Source organism: Neomonachus schauinslandi, chromosome 13 (genome assembly GCF_002201575.2).
Source record: "Neomonachus schauinslandi chromosome 13, ASM220157v2, whole genome shotgun sequence".
Lineage (NCBI taxonomy): Eukaryota > Metazoa > Chordata > Mammalia > Carnivora > Phocidae > Neomonachus > Neomonachus schauinslandi.
Window position 1 is genome coordinate 87681507 of NC_058415.1, and position 16836 is coordinate 87698342.

A 16836-nucleotide genomic window follows, 5' to 3' on the forward strand; every position below is an offset into this window, starting at 1 on the left:
CGAAAGGAACGCTGGTTCATACAGATGTGTGAAGCCTTAAACCCGTGGTGGCTTAGCTGTTCGACACAGAATTCTCAGGTGTAACGCTTGGTCCTCAGTGGAGCTGCTTCAGTCCCCCAGACGGGCAGGAGCATCTGCTCGCATCACTCCCTGGGTACTCTGTGCCCCCCTTACTGGGCGTGTAGCGTGTCTCTGCCCCTGAGGGACAGCAGCGCCTGGGGCAAAGGCCACAGCTGCCCCGTCTCGGCTCGCCTGCATCCTGGAGCCGGGCCCAGAGACAGAGTGAATGGCAAGCTGGAAGAGAACAGAGAGATTTAATTTGAAAAATAACAAGACTACCAGAGAGGTTGCCAGATAAGAAAGCTTTTGCTGATCTGCCTGCTTTCATTTAGCTTCTTTGAACATTGCATGCGTGAGTCCATTCCAGCTCGACACCTGGGTGTTATAGCCTCTCAATTTTGAGGGTTAGATTTGCTGTAAAGATTTTCTGCTCCTCTCCTCATGGAGGCAGGCGTTCGGTTTCTCTGAGGAGGTTCTTGCAGATACTGTTAGTTGATCATCACGCTGAAGATTAATTTAGGATTCCAGGGATTTCTTTTGGAACCCTAAGCCTCACTGCCCCCCGCTAATCATGAGCCAGAGGAGAGGGGAGAGGAAGAGAAATCTTCTCCACCCACGGCGCCATTCTTAAATGGAACCAGTAATTGAATGCTATTAAGCCAAATTAATTTGCCTCCTGCAGGAAGGTTTATGATGAATGAAAGGCTTGCTAATCGGGGAGGGAGCCAGGCTACCCTCTGTGGTCATCAATATTTCATGGCCATAGGCGGTGGCAGGAAGTTAGCTGTCCTGGCTCCCTGACCTTGAGCGATCCAAAGGTAGGACACAGCCAGCAGCGTTCTATTCAGAGGGCTTGTTACAAGTGAAACGGGCAAGATGCACTCGCAGGTTAATTGAACTTAGACCCTCAGCTAGTGGGAGGCTCAGGGCCCCACCTGAGACTGGTCCTAGTGGGGAGTGCAGCTCTGTCAGCCACAGTGGCAGAGCTGGAATGTTTACCAGTGGCTTTGGGGGGCTGGGGCATCTTGATCTGTAGTGCCTGCGGATTTCTGTGGTGTCGGTATGGCAAGTTTAAAGCTCCTGAGCCCAGAATGGGGAGATGCACACAAGCATACCACTGGAGCTGGGAACCCCAGCTCCCATAACTCCCTGATTCTTCCTGATGACTGGGGGAAATCCTGCCAAGCTGATGCGGTTCCAGAAATATAGATGTGCCCCTGGGCAGTACTCATCTGCATTAGACTTGGCCTCTTGACAGAGGGCGCTTGAATGTCACTTGCTTTTAAAAATGAGAAAAGAAGTTAATGTGCCTCTCATTTTGTTCTTTCTTCTCCCTAGCTGCTATTAACTTAGCAAAGCTGAAACTTTTCAGACACTATTACGTCTTGGTGAGTTAAAAAAAAAACCCCAAAACCCTAAATCTGTAAATAAGATCAGTTCAAGGAGTAGAACAAATAAACTTCCGAAGAATTGGCGAAAGTACAAGATGTGGTATCTGGAGCTGTGCAGATTTCATTTTATCAAACCAAATTATGTCTTTTGATAGGGGGAATTAAACAGCTGAGTCACACCTTAAATGTTAGTTTTAAATGTGGCTTTAAATACTTGGAAAAGTAATACATGCTTGATGTTTTCTTATAATGCAAGGATTATAGAGACAAAGCAAAAGCCCTTTATGACCCTCATGTTCTCCCCCTTCCTTCCTCCCCCTTCCCCAGGTAATTCCTGTTAACAGTTTGGTGGTTATTTCTCTGGGTGCTCTTCCAGGCATATGCCAGATGGAGCCGCCCTTTGGCTTTCTTGTTTTATTCATTTGCAAAAACGGGATCACACCTAAAATCAGGACTGCTGGCCATGAAAAGTCCTTTTGAGCATACACGAAAGGCAGGACCTGCTCTGAATTATTAGGGTAATGATTTCTTGGAATATATAAGGTGTAAGCTCTTCAAGAGTTTGCCTCCTGGTTCCTAAAAGAAAGTTTCTGAGTCTTCTCCTATCTGTGGGCTGGACAATTCCTTCCCTGCAAGCCCAGCCACCCTGGGCGTGGTCCCAGTGAGCAGTCCCTGCTCCAGTGGCCGGCACTGGGAATCCTTGCCACATCCTCCCTCGCTAGAGTACTCAGTGTTACTGGTACGTCCTCTGGGTGTGGACCTCAGAGGCTCAGTGTCTGTCGAAGAGGCTAAAGCAGTGTGGATCCTGTGGGCTTCGTTTTGCTATTACTACTCGAAAACATTCCTCAAAGCCTGGGAATAAAAGACACCGTCCTTTGGGGATTGAAGCCAGTGGGGTTATGTATGTGGAAAAGGTGAGGAAGGGGTGACTCGAGAGTTCAGAGCAGCCACGCCCAATGTTTTGTCCTCCCCACGTTGGGTGGTCACCTAGAGATGAGGAACAAGTCCTTTTTTTTTTTTTTTAAGATTTTATTTATTTGCGAGAGAGAGAATGAGAGACAGAGAGCATGAGAGGGAGGAGGGTCAGAGGGAGAAGCAGACTCCCCGCTGAGCAGGGAGCCTGATGCGGGACTCGATCCCGGGACTCCAGGATCATGACCCGAGCTGAAGGCAGTCGCTCAACCAACTGAGCCACCCAGGCGCCCAAGGAATGAGTCCTTTTTAAGTGGGACTGGCAGAGAAGCCATCTCTGCCATGTTTATTAATTAACACCCTGAGTGTCAAATGATTTTCTTCGGGTAATGCTGTCTTCTGATTTGTTGTTCTTTTGTGACGGCAAGATGTTGGAAGAAAACGGTGCTGTCGTTTCCATGTTGATTTTATTTCTTCTTTCTCCCCCGCACCCCGGTAGATCGTGTGTTACATATACTTCACCAGGATCATTGCGTTTCTCCTCAAACTCGCCGTTCCGTTCCAGTGGAAGTGGCTCTACCAGGTGCGCTGCTGGGGGGTGGGGGGAGTCTCTGGCTGAGGACAAGTCTCGGGCTGTAACGTAAGGTTGCTCCAGAGGGGTCAGGCAAGCGGCCACTTCTGTCGCTTCTGGTCCACAGTTAAGATGATCTGTTTGTCCAGGAAAGCTGCTGGATTACATGAAAAATCTGGAAGTAATTGCATTATTGATTTTAGTTTTCAATTTTACAAGACTTTGAAGAGAAAAGCCTCAGGCATGGAGTGTGAGCTTCGCCCTGGATAATTAAAATGCAATGAGACGTGGTCTCTCCTTCAGTTACAGGGCTTAGAAAAGCTCAGAATCCAGAGCACATGAGTATTTCAACAATATGGTGTCTGTGCCATATACTAGGGCTAGTTAACTCCTCGGGGAAGCCACCAGATGATTTAGAGCCTTTTCTCTTTCTCGTTCTCACCCGAATGTGTAGTTGGCACCCAGCGCTTGTATCAGTTCTGCGTGTAGGGGACGGCGAGAGGAGGCTTCCTTGAGGCACCTGCTTGGTGCTAAGGGCACTGTGGGAAACTTGGGGGTAAAAGGAGCTCTTAAAAGATTCCAGTGAAGACTGGTTAAAGCACGGGGTCTTAGCTGTCATCTGCGGGCAGAATGCTCCTGGCTGAGGCTCTGGCACACCTCGTGAGGAGACCCTGGCCTGAGAGAGTGGTCAGTGATGGGGGGGCTGTGCCAGTTTGTTTAGTTCACTGCTTTCTGAAGAACAGCATTGCTAATCCCTTTATTTGGGGTGGGTTTTAATTTGCAGCTCCTGGATGAAATGGCCACGCTGGTATTCTTTGTTCTAACGGGCTGTAAATTCCGTCCGGCTTCAGATAACCCCTACCTACAACTTTCTCAGGAGGATGACCTGGAAATGGAATCAGTGTAAGAAATCTCCTTTCTTGCCCCTCTTCCTTTGCCCCTGGCCCCAGCTGAGCAGCACGGTGTGAATCGGAGCAGCTTCTCTCTGCATTTTGTTGTTCCAGAGGTAGTACGTCTATATTTAGTAGAAGGAAATGGACACTTAAGCTTCAGGCTGTCTTACTCAGTTTGAAGGACAGTATCTGCCAGGCACCGCTCAGTCTTTGCAGGGGAATGGAACTGGCCATCCGATTAAGCATCACTGAGCATCGTTGGAGCCTGCTTCCAATAAGCCAGTGGTGGGAACTTGGGCATTGGCTTGGCCCGTTCAGCACTACTGGGGATGGGCAGCCCCACTTCCTGTTCGGCCCCTGCCACCAGGAGCTGGTGTCTGAAAATGTGATCGTCTGAGTCGTCTGTGGGTCTGCTAATTGTCCACAGACTCCTCTGTCACCAGATAACAAAATGGCTTTTCACAGCTAGCGCAGTGGCTTGACCTCTATGCGAGCATTCAAGCGGGCTTTTCTGAGTCACAGGGCAAGTGACTTTTGGGTCCTGTTTTCTGGGAAAGGGCACTCATTATCTAGAAAAGGAATAGTGACTGAGAGTATTGGCTTGTTTACTGATGTACTGTGATGGGCCAGGTCAGTGGTTGTGTTTGACGATTAGCCTAAGGCTCAGTTTGAGGTGTGCTGCCTCCAGCGAGGTGGGTGGCTTTTTGACTTGTCCTGATTCAAAGGCTGAGCCTCCTGGGCCCTGCTGGGCCCTGCTGGGCTGTTGGACAGCATAGGACAGCTCTTTGGAGCAATAAACGGAAGGCAGCTCCCACCGACGGGCCCCAAACAACAGCTCTCTGTGCAAAAGAAATACCTTTTTACAGATAGCAGAGAGGAAGGAGTAGGGCCGTCAGGTGTGCCTTTTCTAGAAGGAGCAGAATCTGAGCCGGTAACTTGGTTGAAGGGTCTGAAATGAGAGTCAGTGGGGAGAGGTGTGCTTACCCATCCCCCCACAGCAGGGCTTCTCTGGGGTGCGCAGCTGGAAGCTGGCTGCCTGGGTCATTCGAAGTTCTCACCAGCAATATAGGAGTCCCCACATCCTTTCCATCAGCTGTTTATCAGAAGCACGGAGGCGCTGTGAAGGTATTTTTGTCTCATGGCAAAATTTTTGTTTTGGTTTTTCGTTTCTTGCTGGTAATATGTGGTAAGTATTTTAGCAGGAGGGTCTGCGTGTGCTCAGCTCAGGGCAGGGAAGTGGGGGAAGTGGACGGACAGACCACAAGTCAACGTGGAGACTGGAGGGAGTGTGTCCTTCATTCTGGCAGCCTGGGGGAGAGATCGGAGGGGTGAGGGTTAGCCGTTGGTTGTCTCCGCTTACGCTCCTGTTATAAGGGAGGAGCTGTGATGACACCGTGTTTTCTGTGGCTCAGTGTGCGCCATCCTGTGATAGTGAGGGAGCTGCTCCTCAGTGGCAGAAAAGCTGAGTATGTCCCAGCGAGAGAGTCAAATCGCAGGTGAAGGCTTTCTTTAGGGTGGTGCTGTTTCCAAGGAGCGCTGGTCCCGCTTAGCCTGTGAAAAAGAAGTTGGGTTGCCGACTGAGGCCAAGTGCCTTTAAGTCAGCAGGGAAATTGTTTGGGGCTTCTCTCTGGCTGAGAGAAAGTTCTGCTGTTGAGGAAGTCCTATGGATTAATAAGATGTGTCTGAGCAGAACAGGCCAAGGTGGAAGCTCCAGCCCTCAGCCTGCCATCCGTGTTCACCTGCAGGTGAGCGTGAGGGCTGATGGCAGCTTCTCGGGGATGCCACTGCGCCCAAGGCTGTCCCCTCCTTCTCTGCATGGAGGTGCTGTTCCTGGATGGCACCTCTTAAATCTTCTAGAAATAACTCAAGCCAGAGGCAAGCAGAGCCATTGTTTGTGTTTTCTAGAAGGTCATGAGCTCTCTGTCATCCACATTGAAGGATGTTTCCTGTAGAAAGGAGCTTGATCTGATCCTCACCACAGAACAAATATTACTTCCTCTTTGTGGGAAGGAATATTCCTTAGGCTTCACACACCCCAAAACAAATCCTCTCCCTAATGAGTCTTACCCATCAGTGGCCCACGAACACTGAACTGGGCCACTCACCTTATTGACTGAGATTCTGGGTAGTTTCTCTTCTACCTATTTTCACTTCCTTTCTCTGAAGTGCAGTGCATTTGGGAGGCGAGTCTTGCCAGTTGAGCCCAGGACAGGCCGGGCTCCTCCTGGGGGTAGAGTGCTCCCACTCTTCCTCTGGCCCAGGCCTGCACGCCGGCCACCCCCCACCCCCAGGCCCCACCTGGGTACTCCCGCGGAGCCTACAGAGTGAGGGTGCAGTCAGAAGTACCTGACTGTCTGTCTTTTTCTTCTTTTATTTCTGTACACAACTCTCTTTGGGCTAAAGCTTGCAAAGGCTTACCAATTTGGTTAAGAGAATTTATCAAAAAATTCAGCAAGTTAAAAAGTATTGGGTGCAGTTTCAGTGATCAGACTTGGTGGCCGCCTCCTGTGCCATGCATATCCTTGACGACCTGAATTCTTTTCTGCTGTTTTGAGATGTCAGAAAGGGAAGAAATATTTGGTGTGGGTTCCAGGGCCGGGAAGTTGCCTCTCTGGGGTTCCCAATCCAGAATGCTGGCCTCAGGGATGCCGGGAACCTTTTTCTACTAAACTGCCTTCGCTCAAGTGGATGGGCAACAGAAGTGGAGACGGGGATTAGAGACTAATAGAATTATTTCTCAGCCAGGCCTCTCCAGATCTCAAGTCCAGAAAACACTTTACAATTGGATTGTACTTTACGGTTTGGTTTGGTTACAGAAACAGAGATGTCCAGGGGCCGCTTAGGCCCAAGATCACAGCGTGGTGCAGCAGGAAGAGCGGTGGGTGCCCGAAGCTCCCCTTCTTATCGTGCCTGTGTTCAGTAGGCCCGTTTGGTTGCAAGCACAGCTCGTCGGGGTTCTGCAAGGAAAGGAGGGGTCACCTTTTAGATGGAGAAGGGAAGTGGGAGGCAGCGCTGGGTCCATCTGCTCCCTCCAGCTCTGTTACACTTCCCTGCTCCTTCTGTCTCTGTCCTGCACACTCTCTCCTGAGCCCCCAGGGAGCACAGCCACTTGGCTGGGGACTGCTGCCGTCACCTGAGAGCTGCTCAGGGGCCGCTGGCCCTCAAGTGCTCCCCTGAGCAGGCACTGGAGGTGGGACAGCGTCTGCCCTGGACAGGCTGCCGTCTCCTCATTGACAGCCCCCCTCTCCCCCCAGCCCCCTGCTCCAGCCACTTGCTTCTTCTGAGCTTCGGGTCCCTCTAGCCACCTGCCCACCGGTACCCAAGCTTGCGTGCCCTGCATTCCCTACGGGCCTTGATGGCACCGCTGTCCGCCCGCTCGCCATCAGCAGCATGTGGTGGTTGGCCTAAACACCTCCCTCTTCTCAGCCCACGTGGAGTGAGCGGCCACTTCTTGGGAACCTAATGTCGTGTCTCCTCTCCCTCTCCCCCTTTACCCCAGTGCCCTGCCTTCCTATGGCTGATGTCCTCGCCCCCGGTCTTCCTCCCTCCCTGTCCATTCTCCTGGCTACCAGAATCACTTGTAGAGTGTTTTCCAAGGAGAGTCCCTGGCCCCTCCCCTGGACACTTGATTCTGAACGTCGAGGCTCAGGTACCTCTGTCCTTTTTTAACTCCCCAGGGCATCCTGCTTGAGCCAGGACTGAGAACCCTGGTGTAAGAATCAAGTCCAGCTGCTATGCCAAGGCAGATAAGGCCCTCCACGGCCCTGCCCTGCCCGCCCTTGACCTTCCTGCCACTTACCTTAGCCAACAGCTGCTTCTCACTCTCTGACCGTGCGGGGAGCTTTCTTTTGTTTCTTCCATGCCCTTTGCCCGTTACATTTCTTTTGTTCAGAAACTCCCTTGCCCTCCTCCCGCCCCTCCATCTTGACTCTGCTCCTCCTCTTTTGGTACAGGCTTCGAAGCTGCCCCCCATCCCAGGCAGAGGTGTTTCTCCCCACCCCGAGCCCTGGTCCCCCCTGCTCAGAGCTCTCCTGTCTGTCGTGTGTCGTTCTGGAAGACCATTTTCTGCTGGGCTGGGGCATCCAAAGAGCCCTGATTCCTGTCCCTCTCTGTCCCAGCCCCAGGCTGGCATGACAGAGCGAGCCTCGTTTTCTCAGTTGGTCTGCCAGCTGGAGAGCAGTGTTTGGCTGGGGAGAGACACACGGCAGGTGTGTCTCCCAAGACACAGCCCGAGCCCCGCTCAGGTCCGATGAACCGGCTGTGCTCACAGCCTAGCTGTGTGGAAGCCCTTGTCCTTTCCAGCAAGGGCTTCCACACAGCAGCTGCTGTTCCTGTGAGCGACTCTGTGAGACTTGAGGGTGCATTTCTTCTCTGATCTCATGCATTTGGAGAAGCTGTGCTGGAGCAAGAAAGGCTTCCGGTTCTCTTGGGCCTACGGCTGCTCCACCTGCGTATCCCAGTCCGGAGATAGTCCCGCGAGGACAAGATCTGTGGGCGTGCCTGTCGCCTGGGAGAGGTGCACCCTTCCTGGAGGGCTCAGGCCCTGGCCGCCCCGGTGGACAGGAAGTGATGCTGGGTCCCATGGCAAAGTGAAGCGGTTTCCTTTGTCCGGGGACCATGTTTATACTCACAGCATCTCCGGGAACCCCCCAGTTCCCCTAAGAGCCACATCTTGTCAGCCCACCTTGTCCTGACTTTGCCCGAAGTACAGCCAGCCCAAGAGTCTGAAGGACTCTTGTCTGAGAAAAGTCCCAACTCTGGGGAGGACTGGCTGGCTTTGAGGCCTGGTCGCAGCAGCAACATGGTGGCAGGAATGAAAGGAGAAATAAAGGGGGAAATTCTTTCCTTACCCCATAAAATCATTTATTTGCCTTTAGGTCCAGCTGGACAGACTCTAGGTGTGTCCCGTATAGGGCCACTGAATTACCATTTGTAGGTGAAAGGACTTGGTAGCTGATGGGGGGAGAGGGAGGGTCCTCGGAGAGATCTACGGAGTTGACTGAATTTATTTTACTGCTCAGGAGATGCCTGTAGGTCCATGATGGGGCACATAGGTGCCTCTTTTTCTAGAGTACTTAGGGAGATGCTGGTAGGTGTGTTTACTTGTTTTTAATTCTATTTTTTAGAACAGTTTTAGGTTCACAGCAAATTGAACAGAAAGAACAGAGATTTCCCATGTGCCCCTTGCCCCCACCTATGTAGCCTCCTGCGTTATCAGCATCCCCCTCCAGAGCGGTAGGTACATTTGTTACAGTCGCTGAACCTACACTGACACGTCATTATCACCCAGAGTCTGTAATTTACCTCCGGGGTCGCTCTTCGTGGTGTGCATTCTGTGGGTTTGGACGAATGTGTCATGACCTGTGTCTACAGTACAGACCCACCCACAGTCGTTTCACTGCCCTGCGACTCCTCTGAGCCCTGCCTGCCAGGCGGAGCTCAGTCTCTCTGCCTGGTGTCTTCCGCTGCGAAGCAACCCGGATCCTTTGTAGATCTTGTCCAGCTCACATTTAGTGGGGCAAGAGGTTGTGTTCTCATAGACCCCACCTTCTCGAGAGATGTTGTGACTCACTGTCTGGAAAGGGCCGCTCTGCTCAGCTCCGCACGTTCTCTGAAGCCGGGGTCCTTCCCTTTTGATCTACGCTTTCAATGTAGGGCTCCGTGGCACCCCTCAGGGCCGGGCACCAACAGGGACAAGGCCCCTGTCCCAGGCTGCAGCGCAGAGGCGGGACCACGGGCTCCTTGACAGCCATGCAGAGACCAGGCCCCGGGCTCGTCAAGGGCAGCCGTTCTCTGTTTCTGACGGTCAAGGAATCTTTGGGCCAGAAGCTTCCTCAGAACCTGTGGTTCTGTCCCATGACTCAGAAATGATCCATTGTGGCTGGTTATGAAGAACGACTACACCTGATGAGCTTTCTTTTCAGAAGGTTAGTTAGGACACAGATGGTGGTCTTGTAATCATAATCACGTAGACACGCAACATAAGAATCTGTGGAGACCACGACAGAAAGAGGGGAACGGATCAGTGTTGATTGTAATAATAACAGCTGGCATGTATTGATTAGGTGCTTTGGAGAATCTCATTTTCCCCTGATGACAGTTCTGGGAAGCGGGAACCATTTATTACACTAAGGACAGGGAGGTCGGATGACTCGGCGGAGGTGACACAGCAAGGAGCGGGTTCGCGACTGGAACCCAGGTCTGTCTGATTGCAGAGCCCACACGCGTAGCCACTCTGCTGTGCCCGTGGTGAGATGGCCTTTTACTTAAAGACTGAGACTTTCCCACTGGTTTATTTGTTTTCCCCCCTCATTCAGAGTGACGACATCAGGGGTGATGGAGAACATGAAGAAAGTCAAGAAGGTGACCAACGGCTCGGTGGAGCCCCAGGGCGATTGGGAAGGCACCGCGTGATGGAGCAGCCTTGAGCTGGGACTGTCGAAGAGAACCTCTAACTTATTAATCGTCCTAGTGGTGAGCAGGGGCAATTCGCGCCTCCCAACAGTGACACCGCAGAGCGCGCGGCTGGGAACAAAGTGCCACGGAAACCTAATTTTTTACTCTCTTTTATGGAAACTGGATCTGTGGCTGGTTATGGGCAGCTAGAATTCTCCTTCAGGTGGGAATGGTGGGGAGGGAGTGTAGACAGGAGGATAAAAGGAAGACATTGTTTGTAAGTTATATTTCTTTCTTTTTTTTAATTGGGAACTCTCAAGACATAAGCAGTTGTGCCCCCAAGTGTGTGGCAGCAGGGGGGGGAGTGTCGGTGGACAGGGAGGGAGGGCGGCGGCGCGAGGCTGGGGCCAGTCACGGCTCGGGAATGAGGCCGCAGGAAATGAGCAGGGGCTGAGGGAGGATACAGGGACTTAGAAGGGAAAGGAAACTTATCGTGGTGTCTTTGGGGGACAAAAATGGATGAAATTAGGTTATTTTAGGAAGCAGTGTCAAAATCCAGTTTAGTATATGGAGCCTGCCGCAGGGTTCCTGGCCCTGAATGTTGCCCCAGACCTTGACCCCGGATTCTGAAAGTGACCAGGAACCAGCAGCTCTAGAGGCCCGGCCGTCTTCTTCCCAAAAGGGCTCTGTCATCTGGAGGCTGAATGGCCCTGTCAGAGTCAACGGCTCTGGAACCGTGGTGGAAAGTGCTTTTCTTGATTGAAGCATATTTGGTGTTGTCTGATGGATGGATAGAAATGTATGGTTAAGCTCAGAAAGTGTTGTCCAGTAGGATTTCCTTGAACATCTGGCTCCTCTGACTGCCCAGAGCAGGACCACCTCTTTTCCTTCTCTCGTTGTGGCTGTGTTTGTTTTGTGTAATCACAGTAACAGGGAGAAACGGGAAGGAATGTCTCTTAAAGGAACAGCTGGGGGCAGAAAAGGTAGCGTTTAAGCAGATATTTAAGTACAAGCAGATCGTCATCATTAGAAAGTTTTTTGTATAAACCAGGTAGGCTTTCTGGCAGGAATGAAACACCTCGTCCCTGTCTCCCAGGGGCACGCATGCTAAGATTAGAATAGGTGTGGTTGAACAGAGCTTTACTCTCAGGGACTGGGGATGGCGAGCTCTTTCTCAGAGACTCAGCAGAGGCCCTTCCAAACTTCTGGAGCCTGGAGATGGGCACGGGTAGTCGCCTCAAGTGGTGCAGCTGGTAGCTCAGTCATTTGGATGATGGGACGCTCAGAAGGTCCACTGTGGCCCAGGCGAGGAGGTGGGCAGAAATCTCCCCACCAGGCTTATGGCAGCCCGGGCCTGAGACCGGAGGCTGAACTGTGGCCTCTTCGGGAACGCTTGCTGGCGGTGCCGGGAGCCCACACCTGCCTGGGTCTGGGGAGGGGGGCGGGCAGCTGTCTCCGGGGGTGGTTTTCTCCCCCCCCCCCCACCCCCCTCGGCTTAGAAGCATCCTTCAGGAACTGCAGGATTCAGGGGCAGTGCTCAGCACCCCAGGTTCGGGCACCTGAAGAGTCTGTCCTCACTTGTCCCTCTCCTGTGCTGTTCTCTCTCCCGGACGAAGGGAGCGGAAAAGCCTTCTCTTCACGCACTTTCTTGAGTCCTCGGTGCTGTCTGCGGCCCTTCCTGCACAGAGGCTCGGCCCTGGCTAGGCGTGGGGTGTGAGCTGGCGTCTTCTGTCTTCTGAGGCTGCTGCTCGCCTCGCCACAGAGTTGGGGGAAGAGGCCGTGTGTCTCCCCACTTTCAGGAGCAAGGAAATTCGCCCTGAGTATTTCTTTAAGGGACCTTTTCTTTTTCTGTCATTCTTCCTTTCTTGTCTTTCTTTTTTCTTAAATGGGGGCTACACAATAGGAGAAGGAAGTTGCAGGGAGGACGAGAATATTAAGACTTTTGTTTTCCTGGCGTAAACACAGTCCCAGTACTTCTGAAATGTGTCTCGTGCTGTGGTCAAACCCCCCTAGGTGCTTCCCTCAGAGGGACGCATTTGCTGTTTGTCCTGCGAGCAGATGTTCTTGACTAGGCCATAAGGCTTCTTGGCAAGACCCAGGGTGTGATGAAACCTCTCCGCTCCCCCGCCCCGAAAGGGTCCCTGCGGAGGTGTCCTTGATTCACTTGCCGGAAGCCAGGGAGTGAAGGAGCCGGGGAGGAAGAGAACGTGTGGGGGCAGCTCCAACCTGACTGCCCTCCGCGAGCCTCAGCAGCCTGGTGAGGCCATGAGCCAGAGCGCCGGGCTCCCGGTGCCGCACGTTTGCCTCAGGACTCAGGCACGTGGTGGCTGAGACAGTCCCGACCCTTCTGAACGGGAAGGTGCAGGCCAGATAAGGTCGTGATTTAGGAATGAAGACTAACAAGCAGGTCGTCTGCCCAAGTCCTGTATTGTAAGTGGCAGAAGGTTTGAAGTGAGGCCCAGTGATCAAGAAAAATCAAAACCCCAGCCCCAGATTGGGAAAACTGGTTTTCCCACGTTTGTACAAATTGTTAGAGCTCTCCGTCCCGTTCTGTAAAAAGGCCTTCCCTTTGTCCATCATCTGGGAGCTGGGACTAGCACTCAGCTCTCCTCCCGATAAAGATGACACTGGGGTCCGAAGCCAGATAGTCCCACCAGGACTTCCAGCAGCCCGGTCTTCACCACCACGTGGGGGCGTCGTGAGGCAGTGTCTCCGCTGCTGAGCCCGTCAGTATTTCGGGGATCGGCTGCGCATCCTGGAGACATGGCAGGATTTATAGCTTTGCTTTGTGTTCCTGCTCCCTGTTTCTGCCCCCGCATAGTCCCTGTGCTTCCTTTGGGAAATCTGCTCTGGACTGCAAGGGCAGCCGGCTGCGGGACTTGAGGAAATAAAGCACCTGTCCTATTCCTGTAATAAAGTTCGTGTATTTTGCTAGAAAATTACTAAGACAACAGGAACAATCATCGATCTCTTAATCCTGGCTTTTAACTGTAGCCAAAGACTCCCTCAGCCTATTTCTTGGTTCCTTGATGCTTTAAAATCTCAGTAGCAGTGCATTTGAACCTGCTGACTACAACTCTGGTGGATTGGTGGCCCACTCTCCCGTCAGGAGGTGCTTACTCGAGTGTGAAGGTTGGTTTCCCAGATCATTGCCTGAGTCAGTTCAGTTTTCTTCCAAGAAACCACTTTGGAGTACAATTTCCAGGTTTGGTCTCCCCTGGACTATCCGGGCAGCCACACAGCGCTGTCTCATCGTGCTCTGCGTGCCTGTCGTGGTGAGCTTTCTGCTCCTGCGTTACAATCTCATCGGGATATCTGCTCTCTCTTGTTCCACGACCTGCCCCCCTTCTTCTCCCCCCCCCCCCCCGCCGCCTCGTCCTCCTCCTCCCTCCTCTTCCTCCTCCCCCGCTCCTCCTCAGCCCACAGCTATTGATCGCACAAAGGCTCAGTCTGGGAACATGGGCTGGAGGCTTTGGTGCATTGCAGCATTGTAGCCGTGTGACACATGTACTTTCTAAGCCAAGGAGAATTTTATCAAGAGCGTACATGTTAATGCTGCACATTCTGCTTTGGACCTTTGCAGTAAAATGTATTCTTGTTTAGTACTTAAGAGTCTATTTACCAGGAGCCAGTCCTTAGGAACTAAGAAGAGTGTTAGAAGATGCCTGTTTGAATTGTGAGTGGCGTTGTGGCCATCTCCCACATCCTGAAGCATCTTCTCCGAGGAAGGCTCTTAGAACATTAGATGGTCTGATGAAGTGGTTGGCGCTGCTCCATACACCCCATGGAACAGTGGGACCGTTCGTGCTGATAAGCTGCTGGATTTCAAGGGACGCAGATCCCAGCCCATTTCCACACTCCATACTCACCCCTTTGCTTTCCTCGGACTTACCCGCGGCCTTTTAACAGATTAAGAATGTGCTGAGTTCCCGATGCCCATGGCCTGCTACCTGTTTCTCCCGTTCAGGATTCAGTAAATGAGTAGCTTCCCCACTAAAGAATTTAGGCTTTGACTTGGTACTTCTTGGTATGTCAAGAAGGTATTCATCTGGAACATACCGTGTGTTCCAAAGGATTGCTCTTGACTCCAGGTTTCTCCAGGGTGTTTGGGGCAGGAAGTCTTTAAAAGAGACCCACCTGAGTTGATGCTAATACTTGTCCCACCTGGAGTATGGTTATCGATCGGTGGACGGAACGTTCCAGGTTTCCCCGGGGGCTGCTCTGTAGCCTGTGACCCCTCTGGATGGTTTACGCTTGACAGATGTTTCTCGGTGGCTCTCTGTGAGGACATGGGACATGCACATCGCCCGAGCTACTGTGTGAGGGAGGCAGCCCGGCTGAGAGAGGGACTAGGCGATGTGGGAGCAAGGATCTGGTCGTGTTGCCCAGGGACTGTTGGAATTCTGGGGGCAGGAAGTCTGCAGGCAGGCCGTTTGGGAAGGAGGAGTTCTGGACAAAGTCAGTAAGGGTCGAAGTGAGACAGAAAAGCTCACTCACTTCCAAGACAGCTTATTCTAGGGCAGGTTTTGTAGTCGACAGCCAAATCACACAGGGGGGCCAGCAGGGCAGCCTTCTAGCATTTAAGATCCTTATTACAAAAGGATCCCCAAATCCTGGCCACACAAGGGGGCGGTTCTTGGCACCTTAAGCAGCTTTTCCCGACCATAAATTGGATTTGCCTGGTCATGTGACCTCAAAAGAAGTCAGACACATCTAATCCAAAAAAATAAGTTTCGTTTGCGGGAGAAAATGTCTGTAAATATCATTTGCTTTCTAGGTTAGATTGGGATGCAGGAGTTTCAGTATTTTTTTTTTTAACACCAATGATCACTGAAGAGTATTTATGTAAACGTGTCATGGGTGGGGGTTCCGATCAGGGTGACGTATGGGATGGATTCTCTTGCTGTGATGCAAACATGTAAAATAAAGATTCTCTGACGGAAATGTATGTTTGTAATCCTGTAGGGAGGCACTGACTCCTGGTTGCGCTCTCTCCTCCTCCCTCTCCTCATTTTTGCCTTTGTGATTCGTGTTCATTAAATTAGTTAACTGCCTCCCACCTGCTCTAACCGACAACAGTGACTCCTACCAGAGAAGCTCCGCGAACCTCGCAAGCCGTGCCGTCTGCAGCCCCAGGGGCTTGGCTCTGGAACAGACTGGAAATCCCCTGTCGTTTCCTGATGCCCTGCCTCCGGGGGGGGGGGGGGGGGGGGGGACACACGGACGCCTGCCTTCCGCAGGACCTCGAGCTGCTGTGGCTGAAGGGGAGGTGACAGTGCAGCCTCGGGGCAACGCCCTCCTGCCTGCCCTCTGACGCCGCTTCCAAGCAGGCCGCCCATACAGCTCACATCAGAATCCCAGAAGTCCAAGACTTTAGACTCAGAGCCTTTTTAGAAGTCGTGCAATCCCGAGCCCCTTATTTTACTACGAATGTTTTGAACTGAGGTGTAACCTCCATACAGTCAAATTCACTGTTGGATGAGTTTGGACAGATGCGTATATAGTTCTGTAGCCTCCACCATGATCGGGATGGAGCCTTTCCAACCCCCGTGAGGTTGTCTCGTGCCCCTTCTCAGCCAGAACCACCCCCTCCCTGGAACTGCCACTCCGCTGCTCCGATTCCCACACCACAGCCCTGCCTGTTTTGGAGCGCCGAATGAAGCAGCCGCGCCGTATGTCCCTCGTGTCTGGCTTCTTCCACAAGGCGTACTGTTTTGTGGTTTATGCATCCAGGGCTCTGGCTTTAAAGCTACAAAAATTGGGGCTAGAGGTTGTGCCCCCTCCCCAGGTCTGCTGGTTCCAGCCTTGTTGGGTTGGTGAGGATTCAGTCCTCATTCATCATGGCCTAGACATTAACGGGCAGGGGGCGCTTAGAAGCCATGTTATTTGGCCTAGGTTTCTCAGTGGGTGGCCATAGTTCACCCCCAGCTCCCGTTCCTGACTCTCTGGGGGCCTCGGATTGCCAACGGTGCCTGTGGAATGAAGCGTGAGGAGTAGGATGGGCCTTGTAATGGGGGGATCCCAGGAATCAGGAGGGACTCTCAGGGTGAGAGATGCTGGGGCATCCCAGGAAGGGGCAGCCAAGAGAAGGCGTGGAAAAGCCTTAGGGACCCCCTGATCCGATGCTTCTCAAACTTGAGCGAGCATCAGCCCCCTGCAGGGCCCAGAGTCTCCCGTGGGACCCAAGAAGTGGCACTGCTAGCAAGCTCCTGGGTGATGTGGCCTCCGCCGGTCCCAGACCACACTTTGGGAACCACCCATGTGAGCCAGCCAGCCCCCTTCTGGAGACTTGCCTCAGTCGCGCAGCTGCCCGTGTCTGAGCAGCCCGGTGGGGGGCGGCGGTGGCGAGCACTGAGGGGTGCTAGCAGGGGCTGGGGGGGTGAACTGCTCCCTCTGATCAACACTGGCTTCGTCCTGCCCAGTCGGAAAGGCAGCCCTCTGGGCCTGAAGCCGTGGGGCCGGCAGCTCAGGACCTGGGCTCGGGTCAGGAAGGCCAGTGCCTGGGGCGCCTGATCACTCACCTGCTTTCCCTGTTCTGATGAGGCGCAGAGCAGGCAAAGTCGGGAGCCTAGCTGAGAGCTGCTCCCTGCCTCCCGGGCCCAGGAGCCTGGTG

At 52.8% G+C, this 16836-nt stretch overlaps 1 protein-coding gene across 3 annotated transcripts in view; it reads left to right on the forward strand.

Annotated features, from left to right (window-relative positions):
* GPR107 (G protein-coupled receptor 107) overlaps nucleotides 1-16836 on the forward strand; it is a 90749-nt gene that overhangs the window by 59346 nt on the left and 14567 nt on the right. For 2 of the 3 annotated variants that reach the window (XM_044920354.1, XM_021691184.2), the window contains 4 exons: nucleotides 1399-1448; nucleotides 2863-2946; nucleotides 3719-3837; nucleotides 10145-15194. In XM_044920354.1, coding sequence (XP_044776289.1) covers nucleotides 1399-1448; nucleotides 2863-2946; nucleotides 3719-3837; nucleotides 10145-10241 — 350 coding nt within the window. In that variant the 3' untranslated portion in view covers nucleotides 10242-15194. Of the gene's footprint in view, nucleotides 1-1398; nucleotides 1449-2862; nucleotides 2947-3718; nucleotides 3838-10144; nucleotides 15195-16836 lie in introns of those variants that run through there. The other variant, XR_002480385.1, reaches the window with a different exon arrangement.